The 17,535-nt window shown below is 40.9% G+C and overlaps 2 protein-coding genes across 2 annotated transcripts in view; one reads left to right on the forward strand and one right to left on the reverse strand.

The window, feature by feature from the left end:
* The window catches only part of secisbp2l (SECIS binding protein 2-like), a 121,834-nt gene extending 112,384 nt beyond the window's left edge, over nucleotides 1-9,450 (forward strand). The window contains exons 17-18 of the mRNA XM_072470250.1: nucleotides 1,820-2,036; nucleotides 5,217-9,450. Of these exons, the coding sequence (XP_072326351.1) occupies nucleotides 1,820-2,036; nucleotides 5,217-5,845 (846 nt within the window). The 3' untranslated portion in view covers nucleotides 5,846-9,450. The remainder of the gene's footprint in view (nucleotides 1-1,819; nucleotides 2,037-5,216) is intronic.
* Nucleotides 9,451-12,914: 3,464 nt separating this feature from the next.
* The window catches only part of LOC140387160 (regulator of G-protein signaling 7-binding protein-like), a 45,522-nt gene continuing 40,901 nt past the window's right edge, over nucleotides 12,915-17,535 (reverse strand). The window contains exon 6 of the mRNA XM_072470162.1: nucleotides 12,915-14,164. Within this exon, the coding sequence (XP_072326263.1) occupies nucleotides 14,079-14,164 (86 nt within the window). The 3' untranslated portion in view covers nucleotides 12,915-14,078. The remainder of the gene's footprint in view (nucleotides 14,165-17,535) is intronic.

The following is a 17,535-nucleotide window of genomic DNA, read 5'->3' on the forward strand; positions in this document are numbered from 1 at the left end:
CACATTTGTTTGAATGACACGCTTTTTAAAACAAAATCCTCCATTGGCTTAGAATGGCACCCTTTTAATTTCATGTGCTTTAAATATTATTTTAATATACTAATGTTTTTCATAAAACTTTAAACTGATGGTCAATAATTTGCAGGGTTTGTTCAAACCTTTGTTCTTAAAATTGGAACATTAAAAATTAGCTAATCTTCTGGCACTGTTTTAAACTGCAGAAATCCTCACCCACAACAATCCAAGTCACACTGATTTCCAATCTATGCTGTGGAACATTTGACTAGTAAATGGTTTTGGATGAACCACAATTTCCTGCTCTTAAACATTGGAAAGACCCGTTGTCATAACATCACTCATCTCCACTCCTGCCTTAGCCTATGTTTTTCTGAAACTCTAGTCCATGCCTTTGTCGCTCCTGGATTCAACTTTTGAGTGTTCTCCTAGCCAACCTTCCCACCTTTATGCTGTTTAAATTTCACCTCCCCATAACTCTGTATCCTATCCCACACCAAGCTCACCATCGCACCATTGTATCCCAGCCCTTCCAACACTCTAAATATTCTCATTATTGTACTTCATAGAATCATAGAATTTACAGTGCAGTAGGAGGCCATTCAGCCTATCTAGCCTGCACCGGCTCTTGGAAAGAGCACCCTATCCAAGCCCACACCTCCACCCTATCCCCGTAACCCAGCAACCCCACTCAATCATTTTCGACAAGAAGGGCAATTTAACAAGACCAATCCACCTAACCTGCGCATCTTTGGATTGTGGGAGGAAACCGCAGCACCCGGAGGAAACTACCACAGAGGCGAGAAGAATGTGCAGATTCCACACAGATAGTGACCCAAGCCAGGAATCAAACCTGGGACCCTGTAGCTGTGAAGCAACTGTGCTGCCCATGTACTTAATTCCCTTCATGCCTTTACTCTTCCTTTATCTACAACCTCCTCTATCCCTGAAACCCACATCTCCAAAGCTCACCATTCCTCCCTTTCTAGCCCTTTATTCAACTGTAGGATAGCTTGTATTTATGTTCAACCACCCTGGCCCCATGTTCTATAACTCCCTTACTAAACTCAGCCACCTTCTCTCAACCCAGGGAAATTAGCTTTACATATCATGGAAAGGTAGGATTATTGGCTGTTAAAGTATCTTCAGTGAACCATGGACGGCATGGTAGCACAGTAATTAGCACTGTTGCTTCATAGCGCCAGAGTCCCAGGTTCGTTTCCCGACTTGGGTCACTGTCTGTACGGGGTCACTGTCTGTGCGGAGTCTGCAGGTTTTCCCCGTGTCTGCATGGGTTTCCTCCAGGTGCTCCAGTTTCCTCCTACAAGTCCCAAAAGACGTGCTTGTTAGGTGAATTGGGCATTCTGAATTTTTTTTTTTAATTGAAATCTTTTTATTGGCATTTTCAAATTTATAAACCGTTATTGGCCGTGTTTATTCGCTGTACAATACAGAAAGGTTTGTTTTTTCCTTCCCTTAATTTCCCCTATTTACATTCTGCCGCCCTCTGGCTCGGCTTGTGATCTCTTCTACCCCTCCCTGCCCCCCACCCCGCTTGTATTCCCCCCCCTGGTCTGTTTTTGGGGAGCATTCTGAATTCTCCCTCAGTGTACCTGAACTGGCCCCTGGAATGTGGCATCTCGGGGATTTTCTCAGCAGCTTCATTGAAGTGTTAATGTAAGCCTCCATGTGACCATGTAATTTGTGATTTTATCTTTTATCACCCTGGTGTAATGCAGTGTCTGAAGGCTTTTTGATAGACAACATGATCTCAAATAAATGGTTGTTTAATTTCCATATTTAGAGCTTATTTAATAAGTTGGTGGCATTAACTGAGGAGGCCCGTAAGGCATACCGTGATATGGTGACCGCTTTGGAACAAGAACAAGCTGAGGAGGCCTTGAAGCACACCAGAAAGGTGCCGCACATGGGCCATTCTCGCAACCCTTCTGCAGCAAGTGCAATTTCATTCTGCAGTGTAATATCTGAGCCCATTTCTGAAGTGAATGAGAAGGAATATGGTAAGCAATCAATTTTTGGATCAATTATGCACCCAGTCAAATTGAACATGGGCCGGGCAGCAGGGGGGCAGGAGAGGAGACTGGGGGAGTTGGCGTTTAAAGTGGTGGGAGGGAACTTTCGTTACTTGGGTATTCAGGTAGCACTGGGATGGGAGCAGCTACACAAATTAAATTTGGCCTGGTTGGTTGAGCAAATGAAGGAGGACTTTCGGAGGTGGGACATGCTCCCGTTGTCACTGGCGGGGAGGGTACAGACCGTAAAGATGACGGTTCTCCCGAGATTTTTGTTTATTTTCCAGTGCCTCCCTATTCTATAAGGCCTTTTTTAAGCAGGTGAATGTGGGTGGGTAGAACCCTGCGAGTAAGGAAAGTGCTGCTGGAGCGGGGCCGGGGTGGGGCGGGGGGGGGCGGCGGGGTGTGACACTGCCGAACTTTAGGAACTATTACTGGGTGGCAAATATAGCCATGATTAAGAAGTGGGTGGGGGGGGGGGGGGGGGTCGGTGTAGGAGCGGGTTGAGGCGGCCTCATGTAAGGGCACAAGGTTGGGGGCGTTGGTAACGGCTCCTCTGCCGTTCTCACTGGCCAGATATTCCACAAGCCCGGTGGTAGTGGTGGCCCTGAGAGTTTGGGGACAGTGGCAGAAGCATATGGGCGTTGGAGGGAGCGTCAGTGTGGGCTCCAGTTCGTGGTAATCACCGGTTTGGCCTGGGGAGGTTGGATGGGGTGTTTTGGAGATGGCAGAGAGCAGGGATTGAGAGACTGGGGGATCTAATTATTGATGGGAGCTTTCCCTGTTTGGAGGATCTGGAAGAGGAGTTTGAATTGCTGGAAGGGAATGGGTTTCGATATCTGCAGGTAAGAGATTTTGTGCGAAGGCAGGTTTCGATCTTTCCGCTTCCAACGCCACAGGTGATGCAGGATAAGGTAGTCTCTAGAACAGGGGTGGGGACGGGAAGGTATCGGAAATCTATAAAGAACTTCTAGAGTAGGAGGAAACCCAGTTAGATGAGATAAAGCGTAAATGGGAAGATGAGTTGGAAAAAGAGTTAGAGGCGGGTCTGTAGGAGGATGCTCTGGGCAGAGTCAACACGTCTTCATCATATGCCAGGCTCAGCCTGATACAATTCAAGGTGGTTCACCGGACACACATGACGGTGGCCCGAATGGGCAGCACGGTAGCCTTGTGGATAGCACAATTGCTTCACAGCTCCAGGGTCCCAGGTTCGATTCCAGCTTGGGTCACTGTCTGTGCGGAGTCTGCACATCCTCCCCGTGTGTGCGTGGGTTTCCTCCGGGAGCTCCGGTTTCCTCCCACAGTACAAAGATGTGCAGGTTAGGTGGATTGGCCATGATAAATTGCCCTTGGTGTTGGGTGGGGTTAGTGGGTTATGGGGATAGGGTGGCGGTGTTGACCTTGGGTAGGGTGCTCTTTCCAAGAGCCGGTGCAGACTCGATGGGCCGAATGGCCTCCTTCTGCACTGTAAATTCTATGATTCTAGGTCTTTTGGGGTAGAGGACTGGTCTGGGCAGCATGTGGGAGGGCCCGCAAATCCTGTTCACATGTTCTGGGAATGTCATAGAATTTACAGTGCAGGAGGAGGCCATTCGGCCCATCGAGTCTGCACCGGCTCTTGGAAAGAGCACCCTACCCAAGGTCAACACCTCCACCCTATCCCCATAACCCAGTAACCCCACCCAACACTAAGGGCAATTTAGGACACTAAGGGCAATTTATCATGGCCAATCCACCTAACCTGCACATCTTTGGACTGTGGGAGGAAACCGGAGCACCCGGAGGAAACCCACGCACACACTGGGAGGATGTGCAGACTCCGCACAGACAGTGACCCAAGCCGGAATCGAACCTGGGACCCTGGAGCTGTGAAGCAATTGTGCTATCCACAATGCTACCGTGCTGCCCCAAAGCTTAGGGCGTTTTGTCAAGGATTTGTTGATGTCATGTCCACTGTACTAAAGACAAAGGTGGCACCAAGTCCAGAAGTGGCGATTTTTGGAGTGTCGGAAGACCCGGGGGTCCAAGAGGCGAGAGAGGCTGACATTTTGGCCTTTGCCTCCTTGCGGAGATGGATCTTATTAGCATGGAGGGATTCTGAGGAAATCGAGGGGGTATGGGTTAGCGACATGGCTGTGTTTCGCAGGTTTGAGAAAATTATGTTCGCCCTGAGAGGATTGGTGTTGGGGTTTGTTCGGAGGTGGCAGCCGTTTATCGACTTCAACATTAAATGTTAATCCCAAATTTTTTTTAAAAGGCATCGATTAACTATGCTGAAAAAGTCTTCATTAGCAAAATTTTGATTGATCTTGATTTTTTTATTTATTTACAAGTCATAAATCAATCAGCCATGATCTTATTGAAGAGTGGAGCAGCCTCGAGGCGCCGAGTGGCCTACTTCTCTTTTGTGTGCTTATCGTTCTAATACATATTTGAATTTTACTTTATGTTAATAAAGGCAAATTTGTTATGCCTGAGTTGTCTTGGAACCGATCTATATTGCAGTGACTCAAAAACAAAGGACTCAGATTTTGGAAATCTGAAATTAAAACTGGCCTGATGAAGAACCATTAACTCTCTTATCTCTCCACTGATTCTGCTTGACTTGAGTATTTCCAGCATTTTCTGTTTTTAAGCCTGTATTGCAGCTTCCATTCCCAAATGTGGCATGTAAAAGAGTGATTGGAATGTGTGGTTGAGTTTGAATAGTGGTAAAAATTTGTACAGATTAGTTTACAAGACCATTCATGTTTTTTTTTATTGCACTTTTATATTGAGCCACAGGGGCAACATTAAATCGTGGATATCTTCTGGGATTATATCTAGCAGGTTTATCCCTGTCTTTAGGATTAGTGCCTTGGAGTCTTTATCAGCCATTTAAAATAAAATAGCCATTTGGATTCACCTTGGCTTTCTAGTATTGTATGATGTATAATAGTTGTAGGAAATTTTGTGTACTGTGAAAACAGCTAATTTATTGTCTTGTTATTCATTTCATTTCCATAATATATGTTAAGGTGCACCGTCTTTGAGAATTGAACGAAAAGTAATTTTAGAATGTCACCATCCTCAAGAATTTATAGGATTTCTTGCACTGTTGCCTTTTTTTATGTACCGCCAAAAATGTAATTTCATCATTTTAAAATGCGTTTTTTTTAAATTTAGAAACAAATTGGCGAAATATGGTAGAGGCCACTGATGCACCTGAATGTTCTGAGAGTGAGAAATCCACACCAAGTGCGACCACTGTTATGGATAAGTCTTCAAGTTTGCCAGCAGTCATAGGGAGTGCCAACAAACCAATCCTAATCACTAGCCCTTCTGCGGGTCAGACAGCCCTTGCTGCAAAAGCCTCCAGTTCTGACAAGGAAGAAGGGAAAACCGACGATATATTAGAATGGGCCTCTCAGCAGAGCACCGAGACAGGATCCCTTGATGGTAGCTGCAGGGATGTTCTTAATTCCTCCATGATAAGCACCACCAGCACTCTTGTACCAGACATGCTTGAGGAGGAGGAAGATGATGACGATGATGATGATGAAGAGGAGGAAGATGAAGATTATACCCCTGACCCTGTTGCCATTGTGGTAACTTTTAGCAGCAGAATTGATGATTGGGTATCAGAAGCACAAAAAACACTGGAAACATTGCAGCTTGGCAAAAATATTGATAGTACAGAGGAAGATCATAATGGGCAAAGTGACATAGAAGAACTAGATACAGTGGAACAGATGGATGCAACAACAGAGAGTGAAGGTTCTCAGCCTGCAGAATCAGAGAGCCAGACCTACTAATTCTGGAACCCGGACCAGCAGCTCTTTTTTTTTTTTTTTAAACTTTAGAGTACCCAATTCTTTTTCTTATCAATTAAGGGGCAATCTAGCGTGGCCAATCCACCTACACTGCACATCTTTTTGGGTTGTGGGGGTGAGACCTACGCAGACACGGGAGAATGTGCAAACTCAACATGGACAGTGACCCGGCCCTTTGGTGCCGTGAGGCAACAGTGGTAACCACTGCGCCACTGTGATATCCTACCAGCAGCTCGTTTATAGAACTACGTTTATTTCAGGTAGACTCGTGGGATTACAAAAATAGTTTTGTCAATTTTTGCATTGAAACAAAAGCAGCCGTTAAACCACTGCGCCCCCATTCAAGGTTAACTAGATTAACTATCTGGTATATATATCCCTCCCCCCTCCCCCCCCCGCCCACCCCCCAAGCCTGAAGTGTAAAATCCGTATGTACAAACCGTAAAATAATTGGAAGTTTCTTTAATACATTAAAGAATTAATTCATTTGATTTGTTTGTCCCTCTGAATTTATTTTGGTCTTCAGTCATATTAACGTACCATTTTCTTAACATTTGATTTGATCAAAGCAATATTCAAATTTTGCTTGTAAGCATGTGATTCAAAAAAAAAACCTCCATCGCCGTTTCAATCAAATTTCAGAGCATGTAATAAATGCCTAACCATACAAAACCTTTTTGTCAGCAATCATTCGAGTCTACCCAGAGGGTTACTGTAAACAAAACAATACATCAACAACCTCAGGAACACTTAAAACATGTATAGGAACAATTAAATTAAGAACTTGCTCTTTGTAACCGTGTCACTTCAATCTTTCACTGATTTATTACCTGAATTAGCAATTGTATAGATACGTCACAAAATCACATGTTAGTTAGCAAGTTTTGTACCATCTCAAAATCTGTCCTCCATTGACCCAAATTGTTTAGTGTATTTTGAATCGTAAAATAAATGTTTTTTTTAGATGGTGTATGAAAGTCCTTTTGGAATCTTTGGGAAAATGTAAAATTTGTTGGTGGAGAAAAGCCAGTAGTTCTATTTACCACATTCAGTCTCACGTGGCAGTAGTTTTATAGCAGAGTTTAATTTGACTGATTTTTAAACTTTCTGTCCGCAAGGAATTCAAATAGCAATGATGGTGTTCTTGAGGGATCTGCTCCTTGTACAAACTGCTTTTCATCTTCAATGTCCAATGGTATCCAGTTATGTGCAATAGCTTGAAACTGATAAAGATGCATGTAACCAGACTTGTATATAATAAAACTGTTGACCATTACTGGCTGTAAAAAGAGCATTACTGGTTCATGATGGACATTGACCTGGAATTTTCTTGTGGCAGGATTAGATTAGTGTCAACTTGGCTTTTATTTAGAAAGTTGATTAAATGGGATAAGTGGATGTTATGCAGTGCTCTAATCTCAAATTCTAAATTCCCATTTCTTCAACCAACCCGCCCAAATGGGACTTAACCTGAAACAATGTGAAATGTTTATATTTATTAAATATATAAGTATGCCCTTGTGCGTGCATGGGGCAGTACTAGAAAATGCTATTAATTTTAAATGAGGTGACCAAGCAAAATTCTTTTCAATATTTTCCTTATAGAACTTTGCTACATAGGTTTCCAGAAACGTGAACAATAAAAAGTGATTATATAGTTAATTGACTAGTGGTTCCTTTTTATCTGATCAGGCTTGCAATTTCTGAGGATGCAAGTTAGGTGTGTTTTTCTACAAAACTTCAACTTTGGAACCCTTTACATGTATAGTTGCACACGTTACCTGTGGTGCTGTCACTTAAACAAAAACTGCAGTAACTTGAGTAATTGCTCAATGGATTATCTTTGTGAATCTAGTTACTGAGGTAATATATTTTTGTGTCTTAATTAATAGCATTTGAAAATGTACCCTACATTCAAAAGTTTAAGAAATGAGTAGCCCATATCCATTTAAGCTGACATTTCTTTAGCAGAATTCATATACATTTGACCGGGGAAATTATACCTGTGACTTTACTTGCATCATGATCATCGTGCAAATTTATTTGACATTTAATTGATGGCAGCACTTTTAAAATGCACAGAGGAAGCATATTTTTAATGTCATTAACAATTAATTATCCGATCTTCGGTTCCGCTTGAATATTTACTCGCTAAAAAATGTTTGCTCGGTGCAGTACTCTGTGTAAAGAAATTATGCTTTTATTACAGAGTTGCAGGGCTTAAATGAAGTGTGCATTAACCAACTGCAGGTTTTCTTTATTGACATTTCTTGACTAATGCAAGCTAATCCCTACAAGTGTTGTTTTCTACATTGGGTGATGCAAAGTTGCACATCTGTGAGCGAAATTTTCAGATGGTTTATGACGAAACCAGATTGGATTGAATGTTGCATCACATTCAAATTGGCACGGAGCCCCTGACTGGTGATTCTGTCATTCACTAATGCAAAGAAGAAAACATTTTCACAATGAAACTTTGTTGTTTTATAGAAATGATGGGAAAAATGCTACTGGTGTATGGTGATGTTTTACAGATGGTGTTTGCTGATTCCACATTTTGATGTGCTTGGAAGGCTGTACTTCCTGGTAGCACCAGTAGGTGGTGTTGAACTTGATCTGTAGCAACCCCCTGGTGCTGTTGAAACTTTTGGGAAAATATTTTTAACCTTTATCTTTTTGTTTGAAATAGTTAATTACATTTGTAAATTTATACCGAAAATAGGACAATTGGTATACAAAACGGGGGCGACTTTTGAACAAACTCTTGTATTTAACCCTTAATAAAGAACTAATATTAAGCAAAGCAACTTTCAAAATAAATTGGTTACCTTTGTTCTCAAATAATTTGGTTCCTTTTTAATGTTAACTGATGTCCTGAACTATCTTAAATCCTACATTATATTAACACTTCAAAAAGAAGGAAGTATATTCCATCAAGGTGATGGTTTTAAACTAACTTAAAATACCATCCAAGTTAAATTTCAAACAGTGGTTATCTGCAATTTATACATTCATAGTGCGTGGATAATCCAGTGGATCCTCCTCATATTCCAGTCACTAGGAACCAGGTTTTTTTTTCATGTGTTTTGAATAGCAAAAGATTGTGAGACATAAATATTTTTTTTGCATACACTCCCAGATTTGCATCTCGGTGAGTACAGGATTTATTAGGCTTCTAATGCCCAAGGAATTGTAAGTGAGAGAGATGGAAATGTTAACCAGATTTGCCTAATCAATCCTGTAAATTATGTCATGCGAATGTGTTTCCTTCAAAGAGGCAGAGAAAACTGAGATTGTTAACCTTCAGTAATGTGCCTCTTGCTTTGTTAATTAAGAAATACAATTAATACCGTTGTATTTTATTGTCTCAAGTTATTTTTAAAATATGAATCAAAACTGATGAGGTGCAAAGTAAAGATTGGAAAATTAGTTATATGGAGGGTGATCTGTTCTGTGCATGAAATGACAGCACACTGCATTGCATTGTAATGTACATAATTCAGTAATTAAAAAGGCATACATTGCACTATGTAAATATATCAGTAAATTTTTCCTTCTGTAACTAATAAATTATCCACATTATTGAAGATTTGCTTGCATTGTGTAATTCATTCATAGTTTAATTTGTGTTTTCTGATTTAAATTAGGGGTTTGAATGTCTAAGATTAATTGAACTGCTTTGCTTCCACAACTTTGCTGTACAAATTATTTTCTATAGCTTCAGGAGGTAAACAAATTTGGAATAATGCTGGTTATTGTACAGTAATACTGAAGAATCAGGGTTAAATAATACTGTTCCATAGTATTGACTAGTATGTTTTTATACGTTGGCATCCCTTTGGTGCAACTTAAACAATGTTATATCTTGCCTTTCAGCAAATCAAAAATAAAGTACTATCAGTCACTCTATAATCTCTGGTAAAAATGACAAGTGTGGGCATTTTATCAGAACCCTTTGTTACACACATGTGCATTTTGATCCAGAATCACTATATTAACTGTAGTTAGAACACATGAAGTGACATTATGAGCAAGCCAGTTTTAAAATAAAAATTGAACATTTGAAGTCCTGTTTTTCTCCTGCAACTAATTTTAAATGTTCATTTTGTTTGTCACTGTAGGAGCGTTTTCCAAGGCCTGAGTATTGAGCCAGCCTTAACGTGGGGTTCGTCCCTCATTGTTAGGCCTTGGCTTAATAAACAGAGCAGACACACCACAATCTTGGATAAGAGGCCTCTTTATTATCCCAAACTTGGTTTTGTGTACACGACAGATGGATATTGCCAAGATTGATCTGCTGAACACTGATAAAAACACATCAATTATACAATTTCCACAAATCAATAGCCCACCCCATTTGGATTGGATTGGTTTATTGTCACGTGTACCGAGGTACAGTGAAAAGTATTTTTCTGCGAGCAGCTCAACAGATCATTAAGTACATGGGAAGAAAAAGGAATAAAAGAAAATACATAATAGGGCAACACAACATATACAATGTAACTACATAAACACAGGCATCGGATGAAGCATACAGGGTGTAGTGTTAATGAGGTCAGTCCATAAGAGGGTCATTTAGGAGTCTGGTAACAGTGGGGAAGAAGCTGTTTTTGAGTCTCTTCATGCGTGTTCTCATTTGGACGCGATCCAATCCCTGAAGCTGTCATGTTCAAGCTTATCCAATAAAATTGCGATCAACCCATGATTAAGCCTCATCCTGTCACCTGTTGTTTACCAAAGGTTTTATGTCCATTTTAAGTTGTTTTCCCCATCCTAACATCCTGTCCACCCATTGTTCATTAGGGACACAGTGGCAGAACTGGCACCCTCTTTACTCCATGGATTGTTTCAGAGGGACAGAATATCATAACCATCTTCCTCTTCACTTCATGGATAGTTTCAGAGGATATTAGGGACCACTGATAAAACTTGTTTACGTCCACTATGTAATCTGCTCACCAACATGGGCAAGTTAGCTAGCCAAAATCCCATCATACATTGTGGCCACTGCTTGTAGCTAGAGTTTACATGATTATCACTGCTATGTCCTAAAATACAGGTTTAATGGTTAATAATGATTACCCAGTACACTTTCTATACTTAAGTTAGTTTATTAAGGATTGAGATTATGTAAAACTTCTCTAGTGGCATCCTAGCTATTCTGTTTTAAGAGGTCCCATCATTGCTCATCCCCTTCAGTCGCCTTACTCTATGATCTTCAACCAAGGAAATGGAGGACTTTGCAGTAAATAATTTTGCTGTTATAATTCTATAATTATAATGGTTGCAAGTTGCAAATGTGTCCTAGCTTCATAAATCAGCAGTCCATTGTAGTTGCTGCTTCAGCTTTGTACTTATTGTAGTTTGACATCTTTCCCTTAGTTTTTTTATTTCAAATTCTCAACTACGCAAGCAGTGAAACGTCACATTTTTAGCGGGTTTTCTCATACCATCTGTAACAAATTCTGTTAACCTTTCCGATACCTCTCAATAATCTCACAAGAAACCTTCATATCTTCCAAAGCGATGAGGGGTCTGGATTTGGCAGAAAAGGGGGAACTGCTCCAATTGGCAGAAGGGATTAGAACCAGACGCTGAAAGAAAACAGCGGTGACATGTGGAGAAGCATTTTTACGAAGCACGTGGTTAAGATCTGAAATACTCTACCTCAGGGTGTGGCAAAGGCAGGTTCAATCAAGGCCTTCAAAAGGGAGTTGGAGAATTACCTGGAGTGGGAAATAAAAACGAGCGCTATGGGGAAAAGGCAGGGAGTGGGACAAGGTGAGCAGCCCTGAGAGCTGGCACACGCTATCGGCGTGATTTTCCTACCCTTCACGCGGCATGTTTTACAGTGATGGAGGCGGCCCGCCAATGGCGGGATCATCCGATGAATGGGGCTTCCCGTTCTCATCCTCTGCCACCAGGGAACCAGCCGGCTGGAACAGACAGAAAATCCCACTCTATGGGATAGATGATGCCTCCTGCACTCTAATCATTCTATCATTCTGTATTGCAACTTACAATGACAAGATTATATATAGATTAGATGGTATATCCATAAAATGTGATATGAACTTTTAAGTGTTCAGGCGGCATAGCACATTGGTTAGCACTGCTGACTCACAGTGCCAAGGACCCAGGTTCAATTCCCGTCTTGGGTGACTGGAGTTTGCACTTTCTCCGTGTCTGTGTGGATTTCCTCCAGGTGCTCTGTGAGTTTCCTCCCACAGTCCAAAGATATGCAGGTTGATTGGCCATGCTGAATTGCCCCTTAGTGTCCAAAAGGTTAGGTGGGGTTACGAGGATAGGGGGGGGGGGGGGGGGGGCGTGAATCTAGATAGCCTGCTCTTTTCGAGACTCAATGGAATGCATAACCTCCTGCACTGCAGGGATTCTTTGATGTATTGCCACTTGTATATTGGTTTCACCAGTTATGCCTGCAGAGCTTCAGCAGCATCTAATTGTGAATTATATGACAGTTTGATACTCAGAAGGATTCCCCATATCTGTTTGTTACGTGAAAGATATCTATTGTCCATGGGTGGATGCACTAGAAAATCTTAAAAGAGATTTATCACCCAGAAGAGACTTGTTCTGTGATGTCTGATTCCTTCACAACTATAAATTAGTATTCTACCTTGTTTTATTTTCGCAAGTTGTTTCCTGCGCCTCAAACAAAGCCCTGGCAATGTTGAGAAGGCTAAGAAATTGCTTGTTGCCTGATTCCTAACGCTATCACGGAATAAATGTTTCAGTTATGAGCAGATGAGACTGGGTCGAATGGGGCTTCCCTCTTCATTTGACTGCAACCTGCTTTGTTTTTGTTTGAAAAGGTTATACTTGCCAATTCAGTGAGTATTTTTCCCCGCGCTGTGATGACATAACCAATAGGAGAGGTTTCCTTGAGAGGTTAACTTTTATTGTACTTGAACCGATATAAGTCATGTAATAAAATATGCACACGCCTTCCTCTATCACAAGCTCTCATGCACGCACACGTATACAGAGTGTGTGTGTGTGTGTGTGTGGGGGGGGGGGGGGGGGGGTAGGGGGTAAAGGAGTATATAGTCAGTAGTTTGGCCACTCTAGCTTCAGATTGAATTCAACGCTTCCAATTTAAAGATGTGTACGATTGAGTTTGTTCTGGAATTTGAGTTCTTTCTTTAAAGTCTCTGCCGCACACGGAGAGACAGTTAAAAATAGCATTTATGGCCCAAAAGCTTGCAAGCTGGTTGGAGAGAGAGAGAGAGAGAGAGAAAGAAAGAGGGAGGAAGGATATTTTTTGGCTTCTCACCTACTTATTCAGTTCTACCGTAGTGAAAGGTTGTGTTTAGAACACAAAGAATTTGGCTTATTATGTGATCACCATCTCCAACTGACCAGTAATTTGATTAGGTCAGGTCAAGGAATTCCTCCTCTTAGTGTAGAAAGTAGAGGGATAATTTAAACTTGGCCTTGTTGCTGTAGTGTTTTAACAGCCTTGTGCAACAATGCTTAAGGCACCTCTCGATATTAAATTAGAATTGTCGATTCCCATCTCTGGCACTGCTGTCAAGTCATGCGATGAGTAAACACGGAGAATTTGCTGTTTTCTCACTCTTGAAATTTATCTTGCCCCCTTTGCCTCTTGCTTTGAGATTTGGAGTATTTGGACGTGATTTAATTTAATTTCAACTGTGAATAAAGTGCCAATGTCAAAGAGTTGGGATCTTTTATATATGTTTGAAATACCCACAAAAATCATTTGAGAAGAAATTATTACTGTAAGCATTTTATTTTTTGATACTGATTGATCTAGCTTCCTGCAGCTGCTTCACACAAAATAAATGTAACCACATCTAACTGGCCATATTGGTCTGCACTACAGGTTTATTATCCATGTTTAGTCTTCACCTGAAGAAAACAAATGTTTTTGTATCTCAAAACAGAGGAGAGGCATTTTGTAAAAACAGCAAGGCACAAACGAAGCTAACACAGCTTTGAATAGCAGTATTGTAGAATTTTGGGAATCTGAAATAAACACCCTCATGCTGTGAAGACAAATACATTGGTAGCTGTTCTACACATATTAAAATTGCTAAAGCAGTTCCTTTGATATTGCACTTGGTTCGCTGAAGGATTCGTAATCAAATATATTCAACAAATTTAAACATTTACAATTCCAATTATCCTAAACTATGACTTTATTAAGAATTGATGGGCACAACAAATGGTTTCATTTCTTTATACAACATAGTCCGCACTTCCTCCTCTTCCGAATTTTTGGGTGTGTGGGTGATGGGGTCAACAAACAGGTTTCATCTGTGGGACAGAAAGTACAGAATAAGGAATAAAAATGGATTTTGCGAGTTTAAAAACAATTCAGCATCAGGGGCAAGTACTTTTAGTGAACCATGTAAAAAAAAAGCTTTCAGATTTTCCAGCCAGGGTGTCTGGCGGAGTGGATTCCTGCACATCTGTTTCAAAAACCTTTTTGCCAGCCTCCAAGATATGACTTCCCATAATTAATAACCTTTATTGTCACAAGTAGGCTTACATTAACACTACAATGAAGTTACTGTGAAAACTCCCTAGTCGCCACATTCCACCGCCTGTTCGGGTACACCAGGGAGAATTCAGAATGTCCAAATTACGTAACATCACATTTTTCGGGACTTGTGGGAGGAAACCCACGCAGACAGAGGGAGAACATTCAGACTCCACACAGACAGTGACCCAAGCCGGGAATCGAACCTGGGATCCTGGTGCTGTGAAGCAACAGTGCTGTCCATACCCACTCATCTCCATTTGAATATAAAAGGATTCTGGAATTCTCTTTTTTTTATTCTGTATCGGACAACAACCCTCCTATGGGAAAAACAGTTTGACACTTTAATGCATTGTGCCATCAAATGGTAAGATCTTAGAAACTAATTGTGGATCACTTGACTTGTATCATGCAGCACTGCAAAGCCCTGGAATCATGTCACCTGCCTGATGCCGGCTGTAAAGTGAGCCGAATTGGAACTAATGGTACGGTTGTCATCAACCTAATGTTTATTTTTTTTTTTCATGCCGTTTTATTTCCACTGTGGTGATTCAAGTATTGCTGTTTTGATTTTAAAAAATCACTTTTATTTTGTTGGATCAAAATTACCTTGGTGCTGTTATTTTTTGGCAAACGTGACACCAGTAATGCCTACATGTTTAAATTGAATAATAGGTATTGTGCTCTTCCCCTTTCCCTCCTCATCAACCACACCCTAAGAATAGTCACATGGACTGAGTAAGAATTGGAATCCTCAAACGGACTGAATCCCACTTAACAATGGGCACAAAAAAATCAAGACAGCCATCAAAACGTTGCCCACCCATTTAAAGGCGGTAGTTAGCTCAGGGCTCACAAACACAGTGCATAAATCACAAGAGAAATTGACATTCTAAGCTCTTTCCAAATGGATATATTTTCAGATTTATAAAGGAAAAGGCATTTGTGGAATTATACAATTCAGTCAGTACAATACTGCCATGAGAGGCTGTGCAGCGAGCTGGGTAAACATTGGTTTGGTGACTTTGCCTTCAGCTCCACTGCTGCAGTTGACCAGTTTAAACATTCACTTCAATTCGCACCTAGTGGCATAACGTGGGCATCTTAAAGCCAACTAACTCTCCAGTCTGGTGAACAACATAACTTGTTATTGGACAAGCAGCCTGCTGTGCTCAATACAAGCTCCCAAATTTTCAGCATTGCAGCTTTATGTAACTGGAGCAGGCTTTGTTTCCATAGAATCATTTAAAAGATAAATAAATTTAGAGTACCCAATTCTTTATTTTTCCAATTGAGGGGCAATTTAACGTGGCCAATCCACCTACCCTCCACATTTTGGGTTGTGGGGGTGAGATCCACGCAGACACTGGGAGAATGTGCAAACTCCACACGGACAGTGACCCAGGGCCGGGATTCAAACCTGGGGCCGCGGCCGTTTCCATAAAATCATACAGCACAGAAAGGAGTTTTTTATGTCTGGTTGTTACTCTTTGAAGGGTCCAATGTGCAGGAATGTAAACTATTTTGGGGAGGGGGCTGTTAAAACAAAAACTGAGGGGTGGCACCTGGCACAGTGGTTAGCCCTGCTGCCTACGATGCTGAGGACCCGGGTTCGAATCCCGGCCCTGGGTCACTGTCCGTGTGGAGTTTGCACATTCCCCTCGTGTTTGCGTGGGTTTCACCCCCACAACCCAAAGATGTTCAGGTTAGGTGGATTGGCCATGCTAAATTGTCCCTTAATTGGAAAAAATAATAATTGGGTACTCTAAACTTATTTTGTTTTAAACTGACGCTTCTGCTAGATGTAATCAGATCTTTATTGACTAGCCTAGACATGCTAATGTCTCATTTTCCTAGCCTGACAATCCTTTTCCATTTTAAATATATATCCAATTCTCAAAGAAGTTAGTATCGAAACTGCTTCGATCACCTTTTCAAGGAGTGCATTTCTGATCATAATTAGCTTTCATCCAATCTCCCCAAATAGTATCTTTTCAATGGAGAACAATCCCAGCTTTCCTAGTCTCCTCATTTAACTGAAGTTCTCCACCACAGGTACCATCTCCTCCGCTGCATCTGTTGCAGTTTCTGAACTCGGATAATAGGAATATTCTTATAACAAGTGAGAGATACCGCCTCAAAATCACACAATACTTGTAATTTAATGTGCTAACTGGTTACATGTAATTATGCCTGTCTTAAACACTGGGAACAGATTGTGGAGGATGTTGTGGAAAGTAATTGGATATCATAATTCTGCTCCATGGATTCTACATTCAAAAAATGTCTAACCAATTATGGTAATTAGCATGTCACTGCTTGCATTTTAAAGTTTACATGTGAAATAGATTTTTTAAAACTCTGAGGAACAAAGAAAACAGCAGTTTTATTTAGAATGATTTTTATATACTTTGTCCAGCACACTCCTTACTTTATCGCTCTGTTTATTATAGCACCAAAATATATAGTATATTGCTGAGTTCTGACACTCTCTGTTTGGATTGGAAAATAACCATCTTCTGTTAAATCTTCACTTCACTGATACCCATTTAATAGAGCTGGCTGGCATGTTGCTTTCTATCCCACTTTTTGTTCAAACATCTTTAACATTAGTCATTTTAAGCATATCTATCTGTGCATATCCATTGTTGTCAATGGAAACAACAAAATATTTGCATTTTAACTGCATTGGGGAGATAGTTTTGTGCTTATTAAGGTGAGATGTATTATTAAACACATCATATATCCTAGTCAGCAACACATATTCCCAAATAGGTCATGGATGTGATTAATGAAAGAAATTGTCTTTTTTTTTGTTGAAGTAATGTTATTAAACCCTGGGTTAAATATGACTGTTACAACGATGATCATAGATTTGCAGGTGAAATGTTTACAGATAGCTAGCTAATGGAATATTGTTTCGTTCTAAGGACCCCTTGCGTGTAGATAATTTATGGCAAGTATTGTGTTTGGTCCTGGCTAAACAAGTCGAGGGGCATCTTGTAAGAAAATACAAAAGAACGCTTTGTGCTTTGGTACAGATGATATTAATGGAAGATGTCAGGTCTGTTTGAAGAGTCAGTAGGTCTTAGAACTCCGGACTGAAGAGAGGTGTTTCAGTTTGGTCCTGAAAGGTTCTCTCTCC

The sequence above is a fragment of the Scyliorhinus torazame genome, chromosome 12 (assembly GCF_047496885.1).
Source record: "Scyliorhinus torazame isolate Kashiwa2021f chromosome 12, sScyTor2.1, whole genome shotgun sequence".
Lineage (NCBI taxonomy): Eukaryota > Metazoa > Chordata > Chondrichthyes > Carcharhiniformes > Scyliorhinidae > Scyliorhinus > Scyliorhinus torazame.